Source organism: Petromyzon marinus, chromosome 28, assembly GCF_048934315.1.
Source record: "Petromyzon marinus isolate PM22_M1 ecotype Great Lakes invasive population chromosome 28, UKy_Petmar_22M1.pri1.0, whole genome shotgun sequence".
Taxonomy (NCBI): domain Eukaryota; kingdom Metazoa; phylum Chordata; class Hyperoartia; order Petromyzontiformes; family Petromyzontidae; genus Petromyzon; species Petromyzon marinus.
In genome coordinates, this window is record NC_133694.1 from 4933496 (window position 1) to 4959231 (window position 25736).

The 25736-nt window shown below is 42.8% G+C and overlaps 1 protein-coding gene across 4 annotated transcripts in view; it reads left to right on the plus strand.

Annotated features, from left to right (window-relative positions):
* Positions 1-732: 732 nt before the first annotated feature.
* Positions 733-25736, plus strand: part of OPA1 (OPA1 mitochondrial dynamin like GTPase) — a 31045-nt gene continuing 6041 nt past the window's right edge. Inside the window, exons 1-25 of one of the 4 annotated variants that reach the window (XM_032962222.2) lie at positions 733-905; positions 3838-4222; positions 4926-5022; positions 6299-6406; positions 7554-7607; positions 8471-8556; positions 9945-10055; positions 11027-11080; positions 11537-11641; positions 11764-11850; positions 13843-13956; positions 14253-14333; positions 14550-14624; positions 14949-15020; positions 15510-15609; positions 16295-16425; positions 17606-17678; positions 17805-17877; positions 19263-19378; positions 20584-20648; positions 20842-20918; positions 21849-22014; positions 22971-23123; positions 24058-24166; positions 25469-25548. In XM_032962222.2, the coding sequence (XP_032818113.2) occupies positions 874-905; positions 3838-4222; positions 4926-5022; positions 6299-6406; positions 7554-7607; positions 8471-8556; positions 9945-10055; positions 11027-11080; positions 11537-11641; positions 11764-11850; positions 13843-13956; positions 14253-14333; positions 14550-14624; positions 14949-15020; positions 15510-15609; positions 16295-16425; positions 17606-17678; positions 17805-17877; positions 19263-19378; positions 20584-20648; positions 20842-20918; positions 21849-22014; positions 22971-23123; positions 24058-24166; positions 25469-25548 (2604 nt within the window). In that variant the 5' untranslated portion in view covers positions 733-873. The remainder of the gene's footprint in view (positions 906-3837; positions 4223-4925; positions 5023-6298; positions 6407-7553; positions 7608-8470; positions 8557-9944; positions 10056-11026; positions 11081-11536; positions 11642-11763; positions 11851-13842; positions 13957-14252; positions 14334-14549; positions 14625-14948; positions 15021-15509; positions 15610-16294; positions 16426-17605; positions 17679-17804; positions 17878-19262; positions 19379-20583; positions 20649-20841; positions 20919-21848; positions 22015-22970; positions 23124-24057; positions 24167-25468; positions 25549-25736) is intronic. The other 3 variants (XM_032962224.2, XM_032962223.2, XM_032962225.2) reach the window with 3 other exon arrangements.

Consider the following 25736-nt stretch of genomic DNA (forward strand, 5'->3'; position numbering starts at 1 on the left):
TTTTATTATTTCCCTTCTACGTGACTTTGCCGAAAGAACCAATAATATTATAATAGTTGTTCGCGATATCTCGTCTGCGCATCTATTTTCGTTGAATCCTGACCCTTGACGCAAATGTGACCGACTGCTTTATTTCAATTGGTGGTGTTGGTGGTGGTGCCGGTGGTGGTGGTGGTGATGCCGGTGTTGTTGTTGGTGGTGGTGTTGGTGGTGCCGGTGGTGGTGCCGGTGGTGTTGATGGTGGGGTAGTGGTTAGCGCTACGCTGCGCTACGAACCTGGCCACCCGAGTTCGATTCCCACTCACGGCCACCAACACCCCAGTGACGACTATCTGAACCGATCCTGGGTCTCCCCTAGGTCGACTCAGCCTCAAATGAGCACCTGGCGCGGTGTATACGTCGCCACTGGGGAGACAAAGGTGGCCGGGTGTGGTCTTGGCCACCCACCCCCTCTCGTGTGCCGTGCCGGCCTTTGTAGTTGCTCGCTAACGGCACTTGCCCCCGACAGTCTGTTAAGGCTACACCGGGGGGAGCTTTGTCTTTGGTCGGAACATCTACGTATCGATATATCGATTCTACAAAATATACCACCGATTCGATTCCAACACACAGCACCGCGATACGCAGTCTTTGACTTCAAAATCGACTCTCTTTTATTTGTTTTTAGTTCAAACGCGCAAACCAATCGATTCGACTCCTCGCTCACCTTCACCCCCCACCCACCACCAACCCCCCTCGTGCGCATGCGCGGCTTTGCTCGGACCCCACCTGCCCTTGCGGCCTGACAGCCCGGCCGCCGATGAGGGCGTCGCGCGCGGCGTTCCCCCCCTAACTCGCTCCGCTAGGCTTTAAGGAACGCCCGCGCGCGGAACAATGCTGCGCGCCTCCTCCACCACATTAGCTCGGTAAGCACCAGTGGCCGTGCTCCCGCCCGCGCTCAGGGGGAGAGTGTTAAAAGGCCGCGCTTTTGGGCCTGTACCGCCGTGGCCTAGAACGCTCCGCCGCGTAAGGCGTGGGGGTTGGCGGTGCGACTGACACCAGGCGAGACCGAGGCTGCTGCCCCGTTGCCTCGGGTCGCGTTTGCTGTGCCAGCGGATGGGGCCTGGTGGCTCGGGAAGGTGTTCGTCATGGACGTGTCGTAAAATGTCACCGCCGCTCACGAGGTCATGGGTTGGTGGGTTTGGGGAACCTTGCGGCGATGGATGTCTGCCTCGGCGTGTATGTCGTGGCCACGTCAAGTTCACGATGGGTTTAATTAGTGCACCAAGTCGGGGCTCCCGGATTCCTGTTGTATGTAATGCACGCACGTTGAACTTCGTTCGCGCCGTACGTTCGCCAGCCGCGCTAATCGTAGGTGCGGGCGGGCGTGGGGGGGGACAAAATAAAGCAAAACAAGCCGTTCTAAAGAAATGAGTTTTGAATCTTGAGGCCGGGGTGCTTTGTTTCTCAATGGTTGCGTCATGTTTTTTTTTAACGACTTCACGTTTGTTGTGGTTTCGGTGAGACGCAGAGACGGGGGACCATTGGCCCTTTAGCATTAAGTATACTGTGTGATATGTGCCTGGCTCTGCCACTGACGAGACACCCGTAGCAATGTCTGATACCCCTCCAGCACAACCGAGGTCCTGGCTTAAAGCGTCGAACGACGGAAGGGCGTCTGTCACGCAGTCGGTTTATGATGGCTGTGTCACACGTGTTACGGCTGTCAGACGAGTCCTCTGAGATCCAGGATTTTAACCCTATCGGGAACTTTCAGGGCGAGTGCAGTAGCCAAGTTAGAGCACTGGGTCTGCACAACTGAGGTCTCTCTACGGGGGGGGGGGGGGGGTTCAATGTGCGATATTAGATTTAACTGTGCAAGCAGTGTTGATGTTCTGGGTTTAGGCCATGGAATTGTCGGAGTTCATAATGGCCATGTAAAGTTCGTGTTAGCGAGACACCACTGGGGTCATGTTTGAGCCTAATTTAACCTTGTAAAACGATATAAATGAGCCAGACAGATAAATGAGCTCTCATAACTGCCGAAATGTCATGTTGTTACACACCTTAGAATGGCATCCTATAAATGTACTCAGAAAAGACTCTTCATTTAAATATATTTCAAATCACCATTGGTCCTGGTCCATGCCTTGTGGTTGAAATTGACATTTCATTAACCCATTACATCTTTGGATACTTATCTGTCATTGAATTAACTTGGCACCATCAGAGATGTTTGCTAAAAACAAGGTTGCATCCTCTCTGTTTTTCATTTCAGCATAGAGAATACAGACATTCCCGATTGCCAAGCCTCAAAGCATGACTCGTTCAAATCTAATGTTTATAACTGTACACAGTTTATAGTGAGCATATGTGTTGTCAGTAGTTGAATTCAGTGCCTGGGTGGATGTGAATAGCAAAGTAGTGTGGAAGATGTGTGAAGTGTAGATTCTGTAAATAATCTTGTAAATGGATTTCATCTGAGGTTATATAAATTGAGTGCAACAACAGCATGCCTGTATCTACCTTACACCACGATGTTCACCAACTTATCAGTCATCTGCAAACTTCCTGAGCACCTTACACTTGTCAGAATCAAATATTACATCACCTCATCCCTTTATCTTGTCCGCCTACTGCCCAGACCACTTTACCAAGACTGCACTCATCAAGATTATCTACTACATTTGAGCTTTCATTGATTTCTGTTCCACCGTTGGTTTTGTCAGCCATGACATATCTGCCACCTTTTACACTTTAAATCACAAGATTTTGATTGAAGGCCTAGAATCTGATTTGGCACAGCTCTTCAGTGGCTCACATGGTTATCTCTCCGACAGAAGGTTCTACATCAAAGTTGGAAGTCCTAAACCCAGTCATCGCATCGACCGCAGGTGTCCTGAAGGAATCCATTCTAGGTCCTTTACTTTTCTCAGTCTGTATCTCCCCAATCAGCCGCCGCGTCCATAGTTACCACAAACTCATACCTACGATGATGACACTTAATTATACAGTATTTCACTCTAACCTCCGACCAGGGCCCACTGAACCTTGCCAATTGTACCTCTACCTTACAGCACTGGTTTTTGGTAAAATCACCTATGAAACCGAGGCACCAGGCAACGGCTCACCAGTATTGTTATCTCAGCATCTACTCATTTCTAGCTCCATCTTTGGTCCCTCAAATCACATGAAAATCTTTGCTATCACCTTGAGTTTTCATTCTCACTTAACGATCACATGCTCAACATGATAAAGATATGCAATTTGCATCTCAAAGAATTATGGCACATCCTCTCAATGTTGACTAAAACCCCCTGCATATACACCTACGTTGATTATTGCAACGCCAGTCGTGCTCAGACTTCAGCAAAAACACCATATCAAACTACAGCATCTTCAAAACAACCTGTCACGTACTGTCCTTGGTATTAGGCATGGCCATGCCTCCCCTGTAAAATCAAGGATAGAGTACAAAATCGTTATCCTGTGCCACCGAGCTCTTTCTCAAGGTCGCCCGCCATACCTCTCGTCACAGAAAACCACTGGGTCCTTCGGGATCTAACAACCTGCTCATTTTACCCAGAACCAGGACTGCCTTGGCCGAGCTGCATTTCTCCATAGCTGCACCAGACATCTTGAACTCTCTCCCACGGCACGTACGCAGCATCCATCAGCATCTACCTTAAAGCAGCAGCTCAAGGCTCTCATCTGTTGTGGCGGGCACACGAGGGACCTTGACCTCTGGTTCTGTGCCTTCCAAGTTCTTGATCGAACATTGCCCGACTTGCGAAATATGCATGCGTGATAAATTGTTTATTATTATACTTTGTTTTGACACACCAATGTCTATCCTAGGCTGTCATCACAGCAGAAGGGATGGCTTGTCCTGTCTGATGGGCCTGTGGGCCTGATGGCTGGTGCTCGCCGCGCCTCCCACTTTCGCTGCCTGCTGCCACCTTCTCTTTGCCAAGCCCGGCGCTACATACCTCAGGATGCAAGCGCACAACAGCAACATCATATCCACCACCTGCGATACCACCGCGCACTTGTACGACACTACTCGGCGTTCACACGTGGACGTGGTTATAATTATCACCGGTCTGGACAAGGAGGTGGCTACGCAGGAGGAGGTCGGACACATGCCCGAACTTTTATTTTGGTACGGGTTGCAGCTCGGCTCTTGCGGCTGAGGTACCTTGTGCTTGGTACGGCAGTCGGAGGAAGCTATACTGCCAAGCAGGTATGTGTGCACCTCAATTTGATTGATACCGCTTGTGACTCACTCTTTAATCCTCTACCCAATGGTGGGTTCTTGGCTCAAACTCCTATCTTCTCCCATCTTGAGCCTCGTTATTTGCTTGTATTGCTCCTGTTCCTTCAAGTCATCAAACTGCATAGTTCTCTTTCAACTTCTTGGTCTTTTTTTACAACATCTTTGCAGAACATCAAGCTTCTTCTTTGGTTCTTTCGGTAAAGTCACGTAGAATGAGAATAAAATAATAAAATAAAACAATGAAATTCTCACGACGTTTCGGCCACAACACAAGTAGCCGTCCTCAGGTGAAGAAACAGGACCAGAAGACGCTGTCTTTATTATTTTATTCTCATTCTGCGTGACTTTACCGAAAGAACCAAAGAAGATGAATCCTTGCAGTCACGAAAGCTTTAAATCGAAACATCAAGCTTGTAAGATAATTTGCTCAGTAAACGTATTTTGTATTTTCTTGTTATGATAAGATGCATCTCTTCCTGGAACTGCTCTAGAACGTCGTCTTTACTATCCAAATTATTTTATCTGTTTGGTCAGCAGAATTATGATTGTGGCTGCTGTCGTTTAATAATTAAGCCGTGCAGTGGTATGTGGAATATTATTTTACTTAATACTTTATTGTTCTTTGGATAGGCCTCATGGGTTGTGTTTGGGTCTGTGAATAATGTTTCAGAAATATGATGAATGGAAGGATATGCTGCCAGACTTGACCGAGTACTCATGGGTGGTTCCAGAATTTGTTTGGGAACTCGACAAATACATCGACTTTGGTAAGCTTATCCACTTATATATGCGCACATTTACCATATTCTGCCTCGGTGTGACATGACTACCTAGTAATCGGGTTTTTCCCATTTTTTTTCTTCCAACAAAACTGAAACCTTTTTACAAGGATTCATTTCTGCATTAACCACAATACCTGCAGTCAAAATGCAAACAAAAAACATACACTATGATAATATATGCATTGCCCTTGCATTGTCCTTGGACAATGCAAATATTATCATAGTGTATGTTTTTTGTTTGCATTTTGACTGGAGGTATTGTGTGATAATATATATCCAAGGACAATGCATATATTATCATAGTGTATGTTTTTTTTGCATTTTGACTGCAGATATTGTGGTTAATACTGGTAGGAACTTCCCGGTTACACCAGCCCACAGGGGATTATTGTGTCCGTCTGTCGTGCATCCAAAAATGGGAGGGGTGGGACTGGGTGGGGAGGGTGGGGAGGGGCTGGGTGGGGAGGGAGGGGCTGGGTGGGGCTGGGTGGAGAAGGTGGGGAGGTGCTGGGTGGCGAGGGTGGGACTGGGTGGGGGGTGGGGCTGGGTGGGGAGGGGCTGGTCAACCCGTGGTGCCCTTATAAAACTCAACGTTTAACCTACTCACACCGGCTTGTGCCCGCCCTCACAATCGGGCATATTTGCGGAATACACCACGTGGTGCCTCTGACCCTGGCCACTGACCGAGCAACCCAACGTCCCTACCAGCTCCCTCCACAGGAATGTGTTGCAGACATGAATCCTTGTAAAAAGATTTCAGTTTTGTTGCCAGAAAAAAGGGAAAAAACCCTATTATATTTTGTTAGTGGCAAAGGAGGTCTCATGATACTTAGTAATCATTATGAGACTGCCATAGCATGTTTTTTTGGACTTTTTTCTAACCTCAGTCAATTGTGTTGGATTTGTAATACTGTATACATAAATGTGTTTGTAACAAGTATAAAATACTTTTAGATTTCACTGTAAGATTTCTTACTTAAGAATAGAAACTCAAGGCAGAGCATTATATATTATGTTTATCATTTTTATAATCTTAAGAACATTTTAAAATATGTTCATAGTTGCTTTGGAGTGTAATTAACAAACCTTCAAAACAGAAAAGTTAACGAATAAATGTTTATATTATCAACTTATGCTGCAAATGACGTACATTTTATTTAAATACTAGCAGAGTTTTGCTGCAGGATGTCTTTACTCTGCCTCTATATAACCTCTCCACCCCTGGTTACTAATGTATGCGCTGTTTGTGGTCTGCTTACAGACAAGATTTCACAGAATCTGCCAGACAGGGAGGACCTGGCCAAGTTCCTGCCGAATCCTGACAAGGTGACGGAGTTCCTTCAGCGGCTACGCGACTCCTTGGCATCAGGTATTTCAGATCCTTCATGTGATTATATATATATTAGCAGTGTGGATGCCTTATTTGTGGTGCCATCGTGGCGAGATGTTAACTACCTCGCCTGGTATGCAGGAGGTTTATGGTTTGATCCCAACACCTGCATATTTGGAGTTTGTATGTTCTCCCTGTGGTTATGGAGATTTTTTCTCCGGGTCCTCCGTTTTTTCCCTCCACATCGAGAGACATGCATTTAGAGTATTTGGCTGATTGAAATTTTCACGTGATAAGTCACTTCATTGAGCTATCATCTTTAGCCAGGTAGCTTCTGAAGAAGAGCTATATAGCTCAGTGGGCTTTAACTGATAAAATGTAAAAAAACATTGTTTACTTTGGAAATTTACTATGGACTACTTAGTAAACCGCTGTCTGCGCTCCTCCCATTGAGGAGTAGCAAAACTACAGAATAATTCTCCTGAAGCCCTTTCGTAGCTAGCAGACCTCAAAATTGGCATTTATTTCCTGAACATATTGCTATAAGCAAAAATATAATTTACATGAAATCACAGCTGGTGAGTAAACAGTGCCTTGGCTGTATTATGATTTTTGTCAAAAGTGCTTTTTACCCTCGAATTGTAATCCAAGACCTTGCATTCAAGTTAATTTGTAAATAACACTACCAGTGAATATCATTTAAATCAGGCTCACTTGGCCAATATTATTGAGAATCCTTGGTCTATGGAAGTAGAGTTGTGTGTGTGATTTATTGGTATGTAGGAATTTTTTTCAACTGGCCAATGCTTTTGTTTAGTTTTTTCATTACATGTAAATTCTGATGGACATTCCATCCGTACCTTTAGTTCAATTATCCAAGTTAGGAAGTATTTGTATTTTTTGCAGATACATTTTACAATGAAGGTTTTTTTCTTTATACGAGTTATAGCATTCCAATTGTACAGATACATTTCAATTGGATTAATCTTGATAAATGCGCACTGTGAACATATTTATTTTACAGGGCATTGAGAAAGATAAGCTTTTTCTAATCAGCATGACCTTTTCATTTAAACCTGCTTTTCTGCACTGGTCATACAGATGCATTACACACTCGGCAAATGGTTTTGTTATTTTTTTTCATTGTTTGTTTTATTTCTCTTGTTGCTTTTGCTGGTTTTTGCAGGTGAGAGTTTGTTTAGAGATATCAAAGGAGCTGCAGGTCCACTTCACTTGTTAGGTGTGTAATGCTCTTCTCCCCTCTCTGATTGTTTTTCTTCAGCCCCGCAGAGAGCAGCATAGGGTTTATGAACTACAGGCAAGCTGTGTGTCCCCATTCATTTCTGCGTTGGCTACGGCGAGTTGAGCAAGCGGTGAATTTTGTTGCATTATGAGTGTGCCGAGCTGTCGGTTGATTGCGATGGGGTTATGTGGATATTCAATAGGTATACCTTCTCATCTCGACAAAACCACAACGAGGTTAGGGTGAGCCGGTCGTTGCATTTTGTGTGTTTATATCCTTATATGTGTGTTCCTAATTTTATAAAATAACGAATATAATGTCAGCTGTTCATATGTATATATGTACATTTACAGCCCTTGTATCACGTCACTGCCGGATGTAGGTCGTGGGGGTTATTTTAACATCTTTTGCCACGCTGGTCAGTGCGAGTTTGTGAAGGCAGGGAGCATTGACGTGGGAGCCAAATACAGCGCCACAACGGTTTTGCTTGACTGCCGTCTGTTGCCCTCAAAAACGGAGAATTCATACGATTAGCGAATGTAAAAAAAAAAAACATACCTACACATTTTGGCCATATTGTCATTGGCCTCATCGTTTGTGTGTAAGATCTACTTATGTATTAAATGTAATTTTGAATGATATCTATGAAAAGACATCACCTCAATTGTAATGTCTTCACACGTTTCCAACATGAATTCAGCTTCATAAGGTGTCCCTTGATCCGCTCATCTCGCCTTGGCTGAATTTAAAAGGACGGTTCTTATACGCATGTTGGGCTTTGCAAATGGGGCTCGCGCGCACACATCGGTTGTGTTTCCCCGCGTTGGTTGTGCTTCTCCACATTTACCTTTTTTTTTCAGAGCCAGCTGCCTCAACAAGCATGAATGCATCTGATGGGGGCCTGGGTTTCAGCACGGCCGCAGATGGGGAAAAGAAATACAAAAAGGTAGAGCATACTCTGCGGCATTTGCTTGGATAGCTGAGTTTCACTATTATATACTTGTTTGGCTTAAAATGTCCTGACCCTTTCAGTGCCAACTTGGCTGTTGAACAAAATCTCATTCTTCAAAAAGAACCTCACACCGGCATTAAAATTATGCTTTTGTTGACCTGTGTTTGTGTAAAGTTCCAGTTGGAGAGTGTCCCGGTGATCTAAATTGTTGATTGTCTAGTATTTCAAAGAATAATTATAATTCCAATCAACTGTTTTTCCAATATTCTTGCATAACTCAATTCACAAAGCATTGCAACTGATGCGTGTTTTATTTTTATTCATGTTTTTGCTCTTACAAGGAAATTAATTGCTTGGCCATTGTGTATTCAATTTAAATTCAGTATATTCAATAGCTTGGTTTAGTATGCATAAAATAAATTGACTGTAATTTATTGTTTAGTTTAGATTTAGTAAATATATGCTAGGTCTCCATTTAATAACAGGACTCGTCTTTTTTTCTATAAATGTCAAATATACAAAACTAGCGCTTCCCAAGGGCAGTACTGTATGTGTTTCTGAATGACAAATAAATGATATTAATTGGATAAGTGACTGCTACAATGTAAACTGATCCCACTCCATTTGGTATAAGGACTCACTTAAAGCTAAAAGCATCTGCAGGCGTATTCATTGTTTTATATGGGACGCGTAATTACGATAAAATGAAGTAGATATAGCATTGGGAGGTTTTAAAAACCCCATTTCCATTCTCCTTTCTTCACATCCTGCCTGTAGTCTTTACTGAAGTTGTCCTGTGCCCTTGCCCTGTTGTGTTAAAGCCACGTTCATGAATTTTCATTTTAGTTGCTTTTATTTGTGTATTTATTTTTGTTACATTGTCTTATTAAAAACACTAAATATTTTGTGGCTGGATAGCCTATTAGCATTCCAGCCACAAAGCCAGTGTGCACAATGGGTATTTCCCAGAGATTCCCAATCAATTCTGTGGAACAGTCACCAATTTGCTCATGTTAAATACTCTTTGAGACCTGTTTGTCACAGCTTGAATCCACGATAACGACAAAAATACCTGCAAGGGACTGAGCAAAATGCTGTCCCCTCGTCGTAACTCCCTCTAACCAGGTCTCCTCTGGATGAAGCTCAATGGGTATTGTCACCTTGTTATAGAACAATAACTGATAACATTATTTTCCCATTGTTGCATGTATGTACTGTCTGTGTTGTGTCATTTCTCTGGCTTTGCCCACCAATTACTGCTACCCCCCCCCCGCCCCTGCGTGCTTGCCCTAAACCCTCACCCAACCTCCCAACCTGCCTGTGCATACCAATAAACCACTGGGGCGTGCTCCCTTGCTATGGTCACCAATATCGGTGACCAGGGTCTCCTTGGAGAGCTCATCCTGATCCAGCAGCAGATCCAGCAGCACGAGGAGGAGGCCCGGCGCTCGGCGGCACAGACCTTCCCCACCACGCCCCAGTACAGGCCCAAGGTGTGCCAGCCAGCCACCTGCCGTTGCCTGACCTGGCTTGATCTTGCTTGGCCCTAGCTGGCCATCCAGGCAGCGTTGAACAATTGCCATGTCAGTTTGTGAAAACATTACCTCTACAAGATAATGATGCAAATTGTTAATGATGCCAAGTTTACTTACCCAAGAAAGCCCACAGTCTAAAGATTGTATTTAGGGAAGGCCCTGCTATGTGATGCTTGACCAGTACCATTAATATGGGAGCAAATTTAAGTACCCATAGAAATCTCGTGTATAGAAGAGTGTCTGATATTCGCTTATATCTCGCTTATAATTCCTGGCAAGACCTTGGTGGTCAGCTATCCGACTACTAATCCGGCTCAACACTGCATTTTCAGCGCATAATGAAAAAAAATATTAATTATGACCTGTCCCACTTTAATTAGGGCATCTGCAATTATGTAGTTTTTGTGCAGCTACCCAACGCCATTGCAATGATTGTAGGTAGCATGGTCTTAAAGTAGTGTATTTTTCAGTGTGTTTGCATATTTAGGTTTCATCTGTATGGTGAATACATGGGTTGGGATCACTTACATTATAAACCCTCATTGGTTAATGAAGTAGGGTGCTGAAGAGACTGAGAACTATTCAAACAAACATAATAGGATATGTGTTCATGACAGTGGGAAGCGCTAGTGTAACTTACTGAAGTCGAACTGACGTTACTTGTACATGCCATGAATGTTGATATGCAACCGATACTGAATTTTACAGCTAAATATATATGGTATCAGTTACAAATTTAAGGTCAAGAGTGAAATTCATAATGGTCAGTGATGCCACTACACCTGGCCATTGCTTCTGCTAATTATAAGTTGCTTTTTTGTTATACATTAGATTATGCCTATTGTAGCTTCGGCCATCGTTTTGTTCACTGACTCGCTGATTGCTGAGTGGATCCCTGCAGTGATCTTGCTCCAACTCTTCCTATACAGATCTCAGACAAGGACAGATCTGACCAACTGCAGGAGGAGCTGCTTACGACTCAGGTAACCAACACCGAGTATCACTTCAACAGATCCATCTCCTGATTATGAACGTAACCATGAATATGGATTGCTTCATCAAGAAAATACAGAAGGGTCAACAAAGCACTTTAGAGTATTCTTTTGTAGGCTATGAATATTTTCAACTTACTCTGCCCAACCAGTCATCGTGCTGTCAACACCTTGCATCTATTCAAGTCCAGACTCAAGACCTTCCTTTTTAACTTTGCCTGTGTCTAACTGCCTCTTAATATAAATATGCCCACTGATTCTGTATAGCATCCTTGATATGCTATGTCAATCAACATTTTATTATTTTTCTTTATTGGAGTCAAATCTAAATTAACTGTGGTTCTGATTAAAAAAACAAAATCCAGAAGTACGCATGTAACATTGTTTCATTATTATATGAGCAATCAGTTTTCGGCAGTGATAATTTTCAGTGTGCCGCTTGTGCAGATGAAGTACCAGCGGATTCTGGAGCAGCTTGAGAAGGAGAACAAGGAGTTGAGAAAGCAGCTTCTGCAGAAGGACGACAAGGGTATCCATCAGAGGAAGGTCAAGGTGATATATACAGAGGAGTGACCACAAGCGAGGGACTTTGTTTACCTCAATTTGGACAATGACCGCTGCCGAAGAATCGTGATCCTAACACTTCTCTGCTTTCTTTCTTCCCGATGAAACAGAAGTCGTTGATTGAAATGTACTCAGAAGTTCTGGACATCCTTTCGGACTATGATGCCAACTACAACACACAGGATCAGTTGCCACGGGTGAGACAATCTCAGATTATTCGTGATTATAGGCGTTGGTGAATTGTTTCGGAAAGTAAACACCTTCTTGAGTTTTGATTTAAAGCTTCCGTGACTGCAGGGATTCATATTCTTGGTTCTTTCGTTGAAGTCACGTAGAAGGGAAACAATAAAATAATTAAAATATTAAACAATAAAATTATCACGACGTTTCAACTGCAACACAAGCAATCATCATCAGGTGTGAAAACCACAGCAAGAAAACTTTAAAAAAGTGGCGTTTTTTAACGTTAGCACCACGGAGAGCGATTTGATAGTTTGTTCAGATGGACGAGTCTATCTATGTTCGGAAAAGAGGAGGGGGGAGACGAAAATAATGGATGCGGTCTGAAAGCCACCGTAAGCGTGAACAATCAATTAAGACCCGAAATGGTTTATCAAATCCTTCCAATGATTGCTAAGCCAGAATACATCTTCTAGGTTGAAATTGTCTCTGTGTTTGTATGTTCACTGGCTATGTGTTCCTGGTCGGATATGCATTGGGCTCTATGGCGCAGAGTCTTGATGAGGGAATTCTTCTGGGAACACATAGCCAGTGAACTCAAGCACGTACACCAAGCTCTTAAGGCTAATGGTTACTCCGACTACACAATCCGCAAAGCTATCACTCTAACCATGAAGAAGGACCCTCTTGAGGAGCCTTTCAAAACCATCAATTTACCCTACATAGTGGGGATCACAAAAAAGATCTCCAAAATCTTGAATAAACACAAGATCCAGGTCCGATTCAACACATTACATAAAATCCGTGATCTGATTCCGTCTGTAAAATATGTGATTCCAGACATACATTACCCTGGTGTCTACAAACTAAGTTGCCTTTGTGGTAGTAGTTACATTGGAAAAACCAAACGACATGTCTTGGACCGCATTCGTGAACACAAAGCAGACCTAAAACACGGAATGGACCAACACCTCGGCCGTGGCAGATCACTGTTATAATTCATTAGGCTCACATGACATTGACTTCTCCAAGACAGAGGTTCTTTGCAAGCCATCTGGCTACTATGAGAGATTCGTTCATGAGGCTATCCACATATACAAACACAGAGACAATTTCAACCGAGAAGATGGATTCTGGCTTAGCAATCATTGGAAGGATTTGATAAACCATTTCGGGTCTTAATTGATTGTTCACGCTTACGGTGGCTTTCAGACCGCATCCATTATTTTCGTCTCCCCCCTCCTCTTTTCCGAACATAGATGGACTCGTCCATCTGAATAACTGCCAAATCGCTCTCCGTGGTGCTACATTAAAAAAACGCCACTTTTTTCAAATTTTCTTGCTGTGGTTTTCACACCTGATGACGATTGCTTGTGTTGCAGTCGAAACGTCATGACTCTACCAAAAGAACCAAGAATACCTTCTTGAGTGTTTTCCAAAATAATTCTGCATGAAACATGAACAACCACATTTCCCAACCACTGACTGCCAGGTTTATTGGGTCCCTACAAATGTGTATTGTGGTTTTATATTTTCGTTTACACTAGCATTGCCCACGCATTTGCACGGGATAGACGGCCTGGATTGAGGGTGGGCGACGTGTGAATTGCGGACGGCTTAAGGTTGTGCGATGCGGGTGACGCCATCGTGCAAATGTGCGGGTGACGCCATCGCGCTTATGTGCGTGGTGACGGCACCACCACGAATGTACACCTGCGCGCCAGCCAGCCATCAAAACTTTTTCATAATGTAGTATGCGCATGTTTTATTGAGTTTCGCACAAACATGCTTAAACTTGTCCCGAAATTTCATGGATGATAATTCATGAACAAGAAATAATTAGATTGAAAATGTCAAAGATGTACACTAATATAGCACTATTTCATTGTGGTGACAAATTATGCATGAAACAAAAAGCAGCATCTCAATTAAAACAGAAATTTAGCATTACGAATATTCATTAAAATGCATTGTTGGAAAAATGTAATAATTTGTTAAATTGTTGACAGGTGGTAGTGGTTGGAGACCAGAGCTCGGGTAAAACCAGCGTGCTGGAAATGATCGCTCAAGCTCGCATATTTCCACGTGGCTCTGGAGAAATGATGACCCGTTCACCCGTCAAGGTATGTTGCTGCGCACTTCGAAACTGCGTTGTATGTATGTTGAACTTTGTGCTCATCGAAGGTGCGGGGGAAGGACAAACTCAACGCAAAAATCAGTTCAGAAATAAGTTTTCAATCTAGATTTAAAGGTGGATAGTTCCAGTGGCTTCCTAATATCAGAAGGAAGAGCGTTCCATACGGCCGCGGAAGCGCATCTGAAAGCGCGCGATGCAGTGAAGACCACCTTTGTTCGATGGCTAGCCAAAAAAGCAGCGAGTGGTGTAGATGGCACTCATTGAGCGTTTTGTTGTTTCCAGGTGACGCTCAGTGAAGGTCCGCATCACGTGGCCATTTTCAAGGACAGCTCGCGCGAGTTCGACCTGACCAAGGAAGACGACGTGAGTCTTTAGAAGCATCCGCTGACCGAGCTAGAGAAGCGTGTAATACACGTGGAATGTCAGACAGCAAAGCTTGACTGTTTTAAACACCTTGCTTTTGTATTGCCTTCCTATTGTGCGTGTGTTTTCCGCTTAAATGTTAACTGCTCATCCCTCTTAACGCACACGCTCGTGTTGAAATCTTTCATTTTGTGTGATGTCTCATTTGCCCTCCAGCTCGCAGCTCTCCGCAAAGAAATCGAAATACGAATGAAGAAGAGCGTAAAGGAAGGGCACACCGTCAGTGCAGAGGCAAGGCTCAGCACTTTGCACGAGGCAACATCACTGGAGCAAAGCATTGCACCGTTTGGATAGGCAAACACGATTCCTGGCGCCACGTACAACTATAATAACTCGGTTTTCTATAATGCAATTCCCACAATGCCTCATAGCACTTTACATGAAATGTTAAGTTGTGGAGAAAGCCTCTACAAATGGGTGAGTTTTAAGACGTGATTTATAATGTGTGAAAAATTCGCCAATGGAGCGTGGAAGGGAATTCCACAACAGTGGAGCCTGGCTGGAAAAAGTCTATAGGAGACTGACTGTTTTCTTTCCCTTCTCTCTTATCCGCAGACGATATCTCTGAGTGTAAAAGGACCTGGTCTCCAGAGGATGGTGCTGGTGGATTTACCAGGTGTCATCAGTGTAAGTGTTTAGTTGGTAAAGTGTTATTTCTCCGTAGGTGACAAATTTTTTCCCCTTAAAAAATAGTTATTCTAATAAAAATCTATTCGTTTAAGTGTAGTAACTTACCACTTTTAAAAAAACGTAATTGTTTCTCTTGAGCAGCTGATGTTGGCAGTGTAATGTGTAGTGATTATAGAGTAGTGTCTTAATTTTGACCATCTGGAATTGGATCAGATATCTTTTGAAGCTTATTTCGACTTCAAAACCAAATCACTGCATCCACAATACGTTTGTGTAACAAAGTTAAAGGGACATGTACAGTTTATCATGTTGGCAAGTAGCATTAGTTCTTTGAAAGGACATATACATTGTTGGGGCAAAAATACTCATATCGAACATTTTCAAGAGGTTTTAAACAAATATCACTCAAAAAAGTTACATAAGAAACCAATAATTGCGTGCTGATATTGCTTTGCTCAACACTTGGCAATGTTTATATTTCTGCAGACCATGACTTCCGGAATGGCTCCAGACACCAAAGATGCGATATTCGCGATGAGCAAAGGCTACATGCAGAATCCAAATGCAATCATCCTGTGTATACAAGGCAAGTTCAGACCCTGTCCCAATTCTCAGCATCCATCCCAAAATCCCACGATATAATTTGTGCACGAGTGGAAACAACAGATAAAAATAAAGTACCTAATTAGAACATTGGAACCACTGCTGCTAAGTAAATATTAGCAATGTACCAGTTTTTCCATTAGAATATTTTATTTCACTTAATGATACACGTATGTGTTTTAGAAACACTTATTTTATATTTGTCACAAGCTATGTGCAGCATTTACCTTTAGGTGGAAGGATTGAACAAGATAACATACGAGAAAGACGTTACAAATGAGAGACGACAAACGAGCCCAAAACAAATACCTAATAAAACACTGACAGCAAATACAAATTTATCAAATTGTTCTTACATGTCTATTGACCCTAGTCTAGAACACATCCTAAAGCCATCACTTTGGTCACTTTTGAGAGTGCATAATTTCAGCAGCATTTGTTTAATACAAGAAAACTCTGGACCTGTTTAGACATGTTTTGCATTGTCAGCAGAGTCAGGCTTACTGCCATATGTTTATAGGCAATAACCCTTTGTTTCGATATGGTCCTCATTTTACATAAATCTATGTAATGCATAACTAAATTATCATTAGAGTCAATATTGTATATGTGGATACTGACAGCTGTAATATGCAGGGCAGTTTAAGTAACCCATAATCACTTTACAGACGGATCTGTGGATGCGGAGAGAAGCATAGTGACCGATCTGGTGAGCAACATGGACCCGCAGGGCAAGAGGACAATCTTTGTCCTCACAAAAGTGGACCTGGCAGAAAAGAACCTGGCCAGCCCCAACAGAGTGAGTCAGAGCATGACTGCAGCTGCGTTTCATCCAGTAAATGTAAAAAAAAATTAACACGAACCGGGCAACAGGCCACCCTAGCACTGTTTGATGCCACACCGCCCCTGTAAATCCGTGTACAAACATTGCCGTCAAGGCAACTTGTGGGCATAAGTACAAGGAGAACATTTTCTGCAAGTGTTTGATGTTTGAGTTGTAATAATAATTGCTCTTTGTAAATCCACTCCTGAATGAAGGCCTCTCCAGGTCGTCTTGGTTATGGGGGTTGTTTGATCACAATTAATCATGCTGGTGAGGGCACGGTTGGTGAAAGTTGAGATGACCTGGACTGTATCAGACACCACTTGCCTTTAATGTTAGCCGTGGCCAGGAATCAAACTAAGGTTGTCTGGTTCATAGCACAGCACGCTAACCACTGCACCACCACTAATCCCCTAAGCTTGACTTACACCAAAGCATTACTCATACTAATTGTTTTTTTTTTGTGTAAATATGAAGCTGGAAATCTCACGTTTTTGAAATGTCATAGTACAAATACATTTTTTGATGCAGCATTGGGAGTGGTGCATAAGAAAAATTAACAATAAACACAGCACATTCACCAATCACATACATGCACTTTGAAGAATAACTATTTGCAGAAATTCCGCCTCTTATATGTTTATATTTTTAAGGTAGTGTTGTTGTTGAAATTGTTGAGTTTTGTTTTTAATGAAAGTACACTAACAATATCATACCTGTCAACCCATATGGTTTACTCATATTCTTGTACAGGGAAATTGAGTTTTCAGGTCCATACGGCGTACAGTCGTTTCAATACGGGCAAAACAAAAAAAAGTGTCTATGTTTCTGTTTCTCCCTTGTGATGGCACTTTGTAGGATGAACGTTGAGATTTATAAGTGCACGGGGTGACCAATAATGCCTGAATTGGTCTGTAATAAGGTAGGCACTAATAAGGGGTTGAGAGTTATGTAATATGTGAAATAACATTTATAGTCTGGTTCATTATGTTGCTCATGTGCAATGTGCGTCTACTGACATGTTACATGCCAACCCTTGGGGACATTGGCACGTGTTTCCCCCCCCCCCCCCACAAGTTTGAAACCCAAGTTACATTCTCCTACGTGTCGTTTTTTTTGGGAAAGGGCATCCGCTGTACATTTTTTTTCCCCGCAGATCCAGCAAATCTTGGATGGAAAGCTCTTCCCAATGAAGGCCCTGGGTTACTTTGCGGTTGTGACCGGCAAAGGTAAGCGTGTGCGCGCTGGCAATTGCACACAAACAGCCAATATCATTGCACCCACGTGCAGTTCTTAAAGCAACTTTGTGTTGATTTTTTTTTTATTTTCCACTTCATGTCTTTTGTAATTTTTAGGAAATAGAGATGAAAGCATCGAATCAATCAAAGACTACGAAGAAGAATTCTTCCAGAAGTCCAAACTCTGCAGGTGCTTAATAATGTATTTTATTTAGGTAGAACATCATGCTTTTTACATTATGCCGTCATTAAATTTATAGTAATTGTAGGAGCAGTAGTTCTAGATAAGGACATGCTTGTGTAACCTTAACTAAATGTAAAAGTATTCTTGGTTTTTTCGGTAAAGTCAAGTAGAAGGGAAACAATAAAATAATAAAAATATAAAACAATAAAATTCAAGAAAATGTTCTTGCTGTGGTTTTCACACCTGATGATGATTGCTTGTGTTGCAGTCGAAACGTCGCGATAATTTTATTTTTTATATTTGTATTATTTTATTGTTTCCCTTCTATGTGACTTTACCGAAAGAACCAAGAATATGAATCCCTGCAGTCACGAAAGCTTTAAATCAAAATGTAAAACAGTTGATTGTCTGCTCTGGGGGACATTTATTGAAATAGAATGAAGGCCATGGATGTATTTCATTAGGACTTAATTTAGTTGTACATATTGGAGATATAAGTACATGTGCAATATAGGTGTATCAGCAGAATGTATACCAGATGAATATATACAATGTTTATTTGGGAAACCAAACTATGTAAATAAATGTATTAAATGTGATTACACGATTGAGACAATCACTCGATTTACATGTAAAAATAGGTGACATCAAACCTTGTCCAAATGAATCCCCGTATGATTTATGCAAGTTAAAAATGTGTTTACAAACCTTCCTTTAACCCTGCTCGGCTCTGCGGTATGTTAGCCTATTAAGTATGTTGTCATTCTATCCATGATCTTCATGGACAATTTGTATATGCGTGCAATAATAGGCTAATGGAACTGTTGCTCTTCAGTCGTATTTATCACCTTTGGCAATGGACGCATGAATGACACTTACTCACAATCCTCTGCAACAACTGAGGGTGCCGTGGTGACGAGATGTTAACTACCTCGCCTAGCGTGCAAGAGGTCGCGGGTAGGATCCTGACCCTGATGCTTGTATATTTGGAGTTTGCATGTTCTCCCTGTGGCCATGTAGATTTTTCTACGGGTCCTCCGGTTTTTCATTCTACATTTCGAAACATCCCTTTTAGAGTATTTGGCTGCTATAAATTTCCACATGAGCTACTTCGTTGAGCTATCATTTGTGGCCAGGTCGTTTCTGAAAAAGAGCTATATAACTATAGGCCTTACATGGTAAAATGAAAAGTCAAGCTTGGTTTAACTATAGACAGTATATGGATATAAATCATCATTGCATATAATTTTCTATTTTTATTTTTTAGTATTCATATGATGGTGCTTTGAGTGGCAGATTTGGTGCCATTAAAGGCGCTACGTGTTTTAAGCAAAAATAAAATGTACTCGACTTGGGTTTGTGTACTCGCCCTGCGGTGTTGCTCGACGCAGGTCGGGGATGCTCAAGGCACATCAGGTTACGACGAAAAACCTGAGCCTGGCTGTGTCCGACTGCTTTTGGAAGATGGTGCGCGAGTCTGTGGAGCAGCAGGCAGACGCATTCAAAGGTTAGCGTTGCAATCGATCAACGCCGATACAGTCCGATGCTTGACCACCTGAATGTGCAATACAGTGAAACCTTGGAATGCGAGCATAATTCGTTCCGGAAACGTGCTCGTAATCCAAAGCACTCGTATATCAAAACGAATTTCCCCATAGAGAAATAATGGAAACTCAGGTGATTCGTTCCACAACCCAAAAATACTGTATTCATATAAAAATTATTAATACAAAATACATTTTTATATTTTTACTACTTAAATTTTATATAAAGTAATCAAATGTATTAATTACATCTAATCGTGGCTGGTGTGAGGGAGACGAGAGAGGGAGAGGAGGAGGGTTATTGTGTAGGACGACTTTCACTTGCAGTACAGTTACTAAAGAACAGTCACTACACTTGGACACAATAACGAAATGTCTTACGCACACACACGTGGTCACAACACTATACTGTAGTTTGATTGTATACGCTCGCACGGATGTTGACTATACGAGTGAGGCACGCCGACTGAGACCGAGCATGGGAGATGATTACCCACAATCCCGCAGCGAGAGAGAGAGAAGAACCATTGGCTCGGTTGTGATCACGTGACGCTCGGCAGACGAAGCGTATACTGTACGTACTGCTCGTATTGCAAGGCATCGCTCGTTTATCAAATGATTATTTATTTAAAATTTTTGCTTGTCTTGGCAAAAACACTCGCAGACCAAGTTACTCGCAATCCAAGGTTTCACTGTAATTCTAGTTGTCGCTCTGGGTCTACGTCAGCCACACGAAAGAAGGAAGAACGCCGCAAGCAGTTGCACCCTTTTTTTGTCCTCCAGTCCAAAATGAAACGAAGGCTATTCGCATCATGAGATGAAGTAGCCATTCATGTCTTTGGCAGAGCAGTGCAACGCCTAGTGTTAGGAGAACAGTCGAGAGAAGCAGATATCGCAGACCTCCACACAGTATTGGGGTGTTTCCCTTTCCCAGTCGTTGGTGACCTGGCTGCAACCGTCAACTCGCTCGGCTCGAGGAGTCGATTTAATTTGCAAGCTGTTGTCTGAATTCAAAACCCAGGGTCTCCAATGGTGCCTTCAGCGCTCTGCTCGCTGTGCCACTAAAGTTGAGTGTTCAGTCATGCTTTTTTGTGCGTTTTAAATTCATAATTGATTGCTGTTGCCGCTTGCAAAGTATTAAATAGGGTAACGGTTGTGTGGGATGCAGCTACGAGATTTAACCTGGAGACCGAATGGAAAAATAATTACCCAAGGTTGAGAGAGCTGGATCGGGTGAGTGCACCCATAACACAATATACCTTTCTAGCATCCCATTACAGCCTTGAGATATGCATCTGTATGTGTTTTCTCATTGTACGCAACATTCACTACAAAAATAAATGCATCAAAGGGCTATCTATACAGCGCAGCCACGAAAACGTACGTCGTATTGTTTTGTTAAATGTCTATTACGTGTGTGGCTTAGAATGAACTCTTTGAAAAAGCCAAGAATGAGATTTTGGATGAAGTCATCAGCCTCTCACAGGTCACTCCCAAGCACTGGTAAGATGCAGTCATTCTCAAGCTGGGCAGAAAATAATGTTAAATAAATATGACCATGTTATATCTTGGCAGTGCTAAGAAAACAACCTAATTAATTTGGATATGTAACGCCAAATTTCCATGTCTGTCCGCCTTCATGCATTTTATTAATTATTACGTGCATCTTACGACACTAAAACATATCACTGTGACCAAATAAAACAGTTAGTTTTGGCCAATTCCCTTCGTGACGAATTCTCAAAATAATAACTCTTTGTTTGATGTGGTTTATTCCGAATTGCTCCTCGTTTGACGATTACGACACCCCCGATTATTTAGCACGTGCACTACGGCTTGTGCCCTACCATGTAGTTGATGATGGTGATTAGGCATGTGAAGTTTCACAGCGCCAGTAGTTGGAGAAAGTGTCAAAGGGTTGTGCTCGTGTTTACGTTCAAGAATCAGTTCTCCTCCGTGTTATTTTGACCTCGTTGCTTCAAAATGTTTAGTCACATTCGTCGAGTTTTGTTCTTGCCAATGGTCTAAATTTGACATTGGCACCGTTTTCATGAATGCAAAACAATCGATAAATACACGTGTGATTTTACACCTATGATTAGATCAAGAATCAATTACGATTGATAAATTGTTCCATGTATAATCATGCTAACTACCCAAATGCATCAGATCTCAGAAGCTAAGCATGATTGAACCTGGATAGTTGATGTTGGCTTCTGTGGGGCTGCATTGTCAGCAGAGGCCAGTACAACAACATCCATTGTCATGTACGATGCTCGATCTATGCTGCCTTCGCCCACGCACACTGACCAATGTGGTGAAGGCAAACAACCGTCATTGATCGTCATGGCATGGAAACGCTCTCATCGAGCAGTGGATTGATGACGAGAATGACGGAGGTGGCGACGAATTGCTCTTGCTTTGACCCTGCAGGGAGGACATCCTGCAGAAGAAGCTGTGGGAGCGAGTGTCGACGCACGTCATTGAGAACATCTACCTTCCCGCTGCACAGTCGGCCGACTCGGGCACTTTCAACACGACGGTGGACATCAGGCTCAAGCAGTGGGCCGAGAAGCAGCTGCCCAACAAGGCCATCGAGGTGACCATAGCTGCTCCAAGCTCCTTTACCCAGAAGCGGAACGAGCGTGATGGCAGGAGGGGGGTCCCTTGGCCTCCCCCTGGTGGCCAAAGCTGCGAGTTGGGACCCCTTGATAACCACCATGAGATATGTTTTTCAACAACAGTAAAAAGAAACAAAAACTTTTTTTAAACCCAGCTTACATTTATTTTTTTATTAAAATTATTTCATTTCCATTTCACGTTTTATTATTATTTAATTGGAGTGGTAAGGTTTGGCTTCTGCAAATTGCGTAAACCAAATATTGGGGTCCCACCGGACCGATTGCCGCACCCCCTGAGCTGATAATGTCGTTGCGCCGCTGCCTTAACCACGTCTACTTTTTATACCTACAGCCTACTTTTCAATGTGTATTGAAGCAGTGTGAGCTTTTAGCTTTTTTTATTTATCTCCCTGTAATTAGTAATTTCCTGAATCGACATAGTGTGATGATACTGCATAGCAGGTTGGAAACAGACGAGACGAATAATCCACACAAAAGGTTATTTTCGAGTTGGCAAAAGTCGCAATCGTGACTGCTACCATCGGTCGTTACATCATGCCTCGCATGCCACATTGCATCACCAGAAAGTGTATAATGCACACGGCCTTTAATTTTAGACTGCCACCTCAGTGTAAAAAATGTTTCCACGTTTCTCTCGACAGCAGCGCGGGACAACAAGACCGTTAAATTTTGATTTAAAGCTTTCGTGACTGCAGTAATTCATATTCTTAGCTCTTTTGTGACTTTACCGAAAGAGCTAAGAATATAATAACAAGACCGTTGTATACTGGTTTAATCATTTTTGTTGCAGGCTTTATTATCAGCACAGTATCGCCATCATTGCCTAAGTGCTGCCTTATTAACGGGACATTTGTCCGTCGCCGCTCTGCGATTCGGCCCTGTGACAACCGCGCGCGTGCCTTCCTGCACCCAGGTGGCGTGGGAGACGCTGCAGGAGGAGTTCTCCCGATTCATGGCCGACCAGAAGGGCCAGGAGGCAGACGACATCTTCGACAAGCTCAAGGAGGCGGTCAAGGACGAGGGCATCAAGCGGCACCACTGGAATGAGCAGTCCGAGGATAGTCTGGTACAGCGCACACACTTTACACCTCCTGCTGGTGATATTTCACCCACGAAGCCGACCGGTTAGTGGCGAGATGTTAATTACCTCGTCTGGTATAAAGGAGGTTGTGGGTTCGATCCCAACCCTGACACCTATTTGGAGTTTGCATGTCTCTCTGCCCGTGGTCACGTGGATTTTTCTCCTGGTCTTCCGGTTTGTCCCTCCACATTTAGAATCAATGTGCATGAAGGGTATTTGGCTGCTGTAAATTTCCACGTGGTAAGCCATTTCGTTGAGCTGTCGTTTGTGGCCAGGTCGTTTCTGAAAAAGAACTATATAGCTCAGTTGGAATTACCTGGTAAAATAAAAAATAGTGTAGTATTAGTTTTATAATATTCACTCTACCAATTCAAAACGATAGCCCAGCATGCGATCTGAGCCCTGGTTCAAAATCGTTCAATGGATAAGGTGTGTGCCACTGGGGATGGTGTGTGGGGCCGGGGGATGGGGCGCCATTGAATCTTAATGGGCTTCCCACTATATTGTATAAACCGGTGAGTGGAAAGAGCCGTGTGAGTTGATGACTGGCGAGTGGTGAATGTCTAACGAGAGTCAGGTGAGTGTTACGTCACCCCGTCTATTGAACGGAATTACCCACGAGTATTATATACGTTCGTTTGACCATCTGTCCGAGGACTCCTTCACATGCTTTCACAAAAAAAACAACAACCCTCGAACCCAGCAATGATTAAACTTAGCACTTACATTATCTCTACCACTTCTCAGTCCGGTAACATTGGCTATGACTATATAAATGTGTGCTTAGCAGAACAAATTACAGGATGAATCAACTGCACGTTATTGTCACTGGCAGCGTGATTTTTTAAACGGATGGACAGTTTCCCTATTCCTTTGCACCATGCCCTCCTTGCCGCTCTCGTGTACTCCGCGTGCCCAGAGGGTGATACAGCACAACGCGCTGGAGGACCGCTCCATCTCCGACAAGCAGCAGTGGGATGCCGCCATCAAGTTCATGGAGGACACGCTGCAGGCTCGACTGCGTGACAGTACGATAAACACACACACACCCCTGTTATCACGCATTAAAGTATTTCGAGCTGGTGGTCTGAATATAATGCCGAGAGCTTTTCAAACGTGCGTGCATGCACGTACATTGAACGTCTTTCGCTTCGTACGTAGCCAACCGTACTAATCGCAGGTGCGGGGGAAGGACGACAAACTAAACACAAACATCAGTTTTAAGTAAATTAATTTTCGATCTAGATTTGAAAGTGCACAGCTCTGGTGGCTTCCTAATAAAAGAGAGTAATACATACGATGCACATCTTTGTTATTAAATCTACACACACTATACAAAGACTCACCGTGTGGCCATACAGGCTGTTGGGACAAGTGCTGTTACCAAATGACTCTTAATGATGGGGTGAGGTGGTCCGTACCATACCCAGCCACCTTTATATCCCAAGTTCTGATATTCACACACAGCACCAATGACTCATTTAAATCTTAGTTGACCCAGGGGAAGCCCAGAATAATTTCACATGCCACCTTCCACTGATGTTGTCTATGCCCAGAAATCAAACCAGGGACGTTGCGTTTGTAATGGCATGCGTTAACTCCTGCGCCACGATTCCAAACACACACAAACTTTATGCGCTTCATCTTTTCTTATTTGATGCATCAACATAGTCTGTCTATGCATGGTTTTAATTTTGTAATGATCAGTATAGATGATCATTAAAGTCTATATTTATTGACACACTACTGTTATGTAGAATTATAATAAAGGTTTATATTGGGTGTTTGAACATCTTAACACCTAAATTTTGATTTAAAGCTTTCGTGACTGCAGTAATTCATATTCTTAGTTTTTTCGGTAAAGTCCCTTCAACGTGACTTTACCGAAAAAACGAAGAATATGAATATATCTTAACACCTGTTTCATTGCCAGAAAGGGTAAACCCTATTATTTTTTCAGAAATATTCTGGTTCTATCCATGAGGTTTGTGGTTTGGAGGATGTTGCAAACGTCATCAGGCGCAAGCAATCTTCCGCCTGATGATGATTGCTTGCATTGCGATCGAAACGTCGTGATATATTATTTTTTCTACCGTCGTGACTTTACCGAAAGTACCAAGGAGTATGGAGTCCTGCAGCTTCAAATCAAGATTATAACCAAATCCTCACTACAATCTCCATGCAATGAAATGTTATGGTTGCGCAACATCCTCCAAATGAAAAATGTATGCACTTTAGCAGTATCTATGCAGTTTTATTGTATATACCCCAAAAATAACAATAATTATTCTTCATTGTGCTTGTAAATAATATGTCCGTGTATTTTCCAGCTGATAATGTCATCAGGGACATGGTTGGCCCAGAGTGGAGGGAACGTTGGATGCAATGGACCAACCGCACCCCAGAGCAGGTCTTTACATTTTCACCGAAACACATCTCTTATACGTAGTTGCATTAATAGTGCGTTTTGCCTTTACCAAGGGTGCAAACATTTTCATGGTTGTGGCATATGAGTAAGAGAATGGACTTGGCACACCCTTTTTAGAGCAGTGGCGTAGCGTGGTTGCCACGGACCCTGGTGCTAGGAATAAAGTGGGC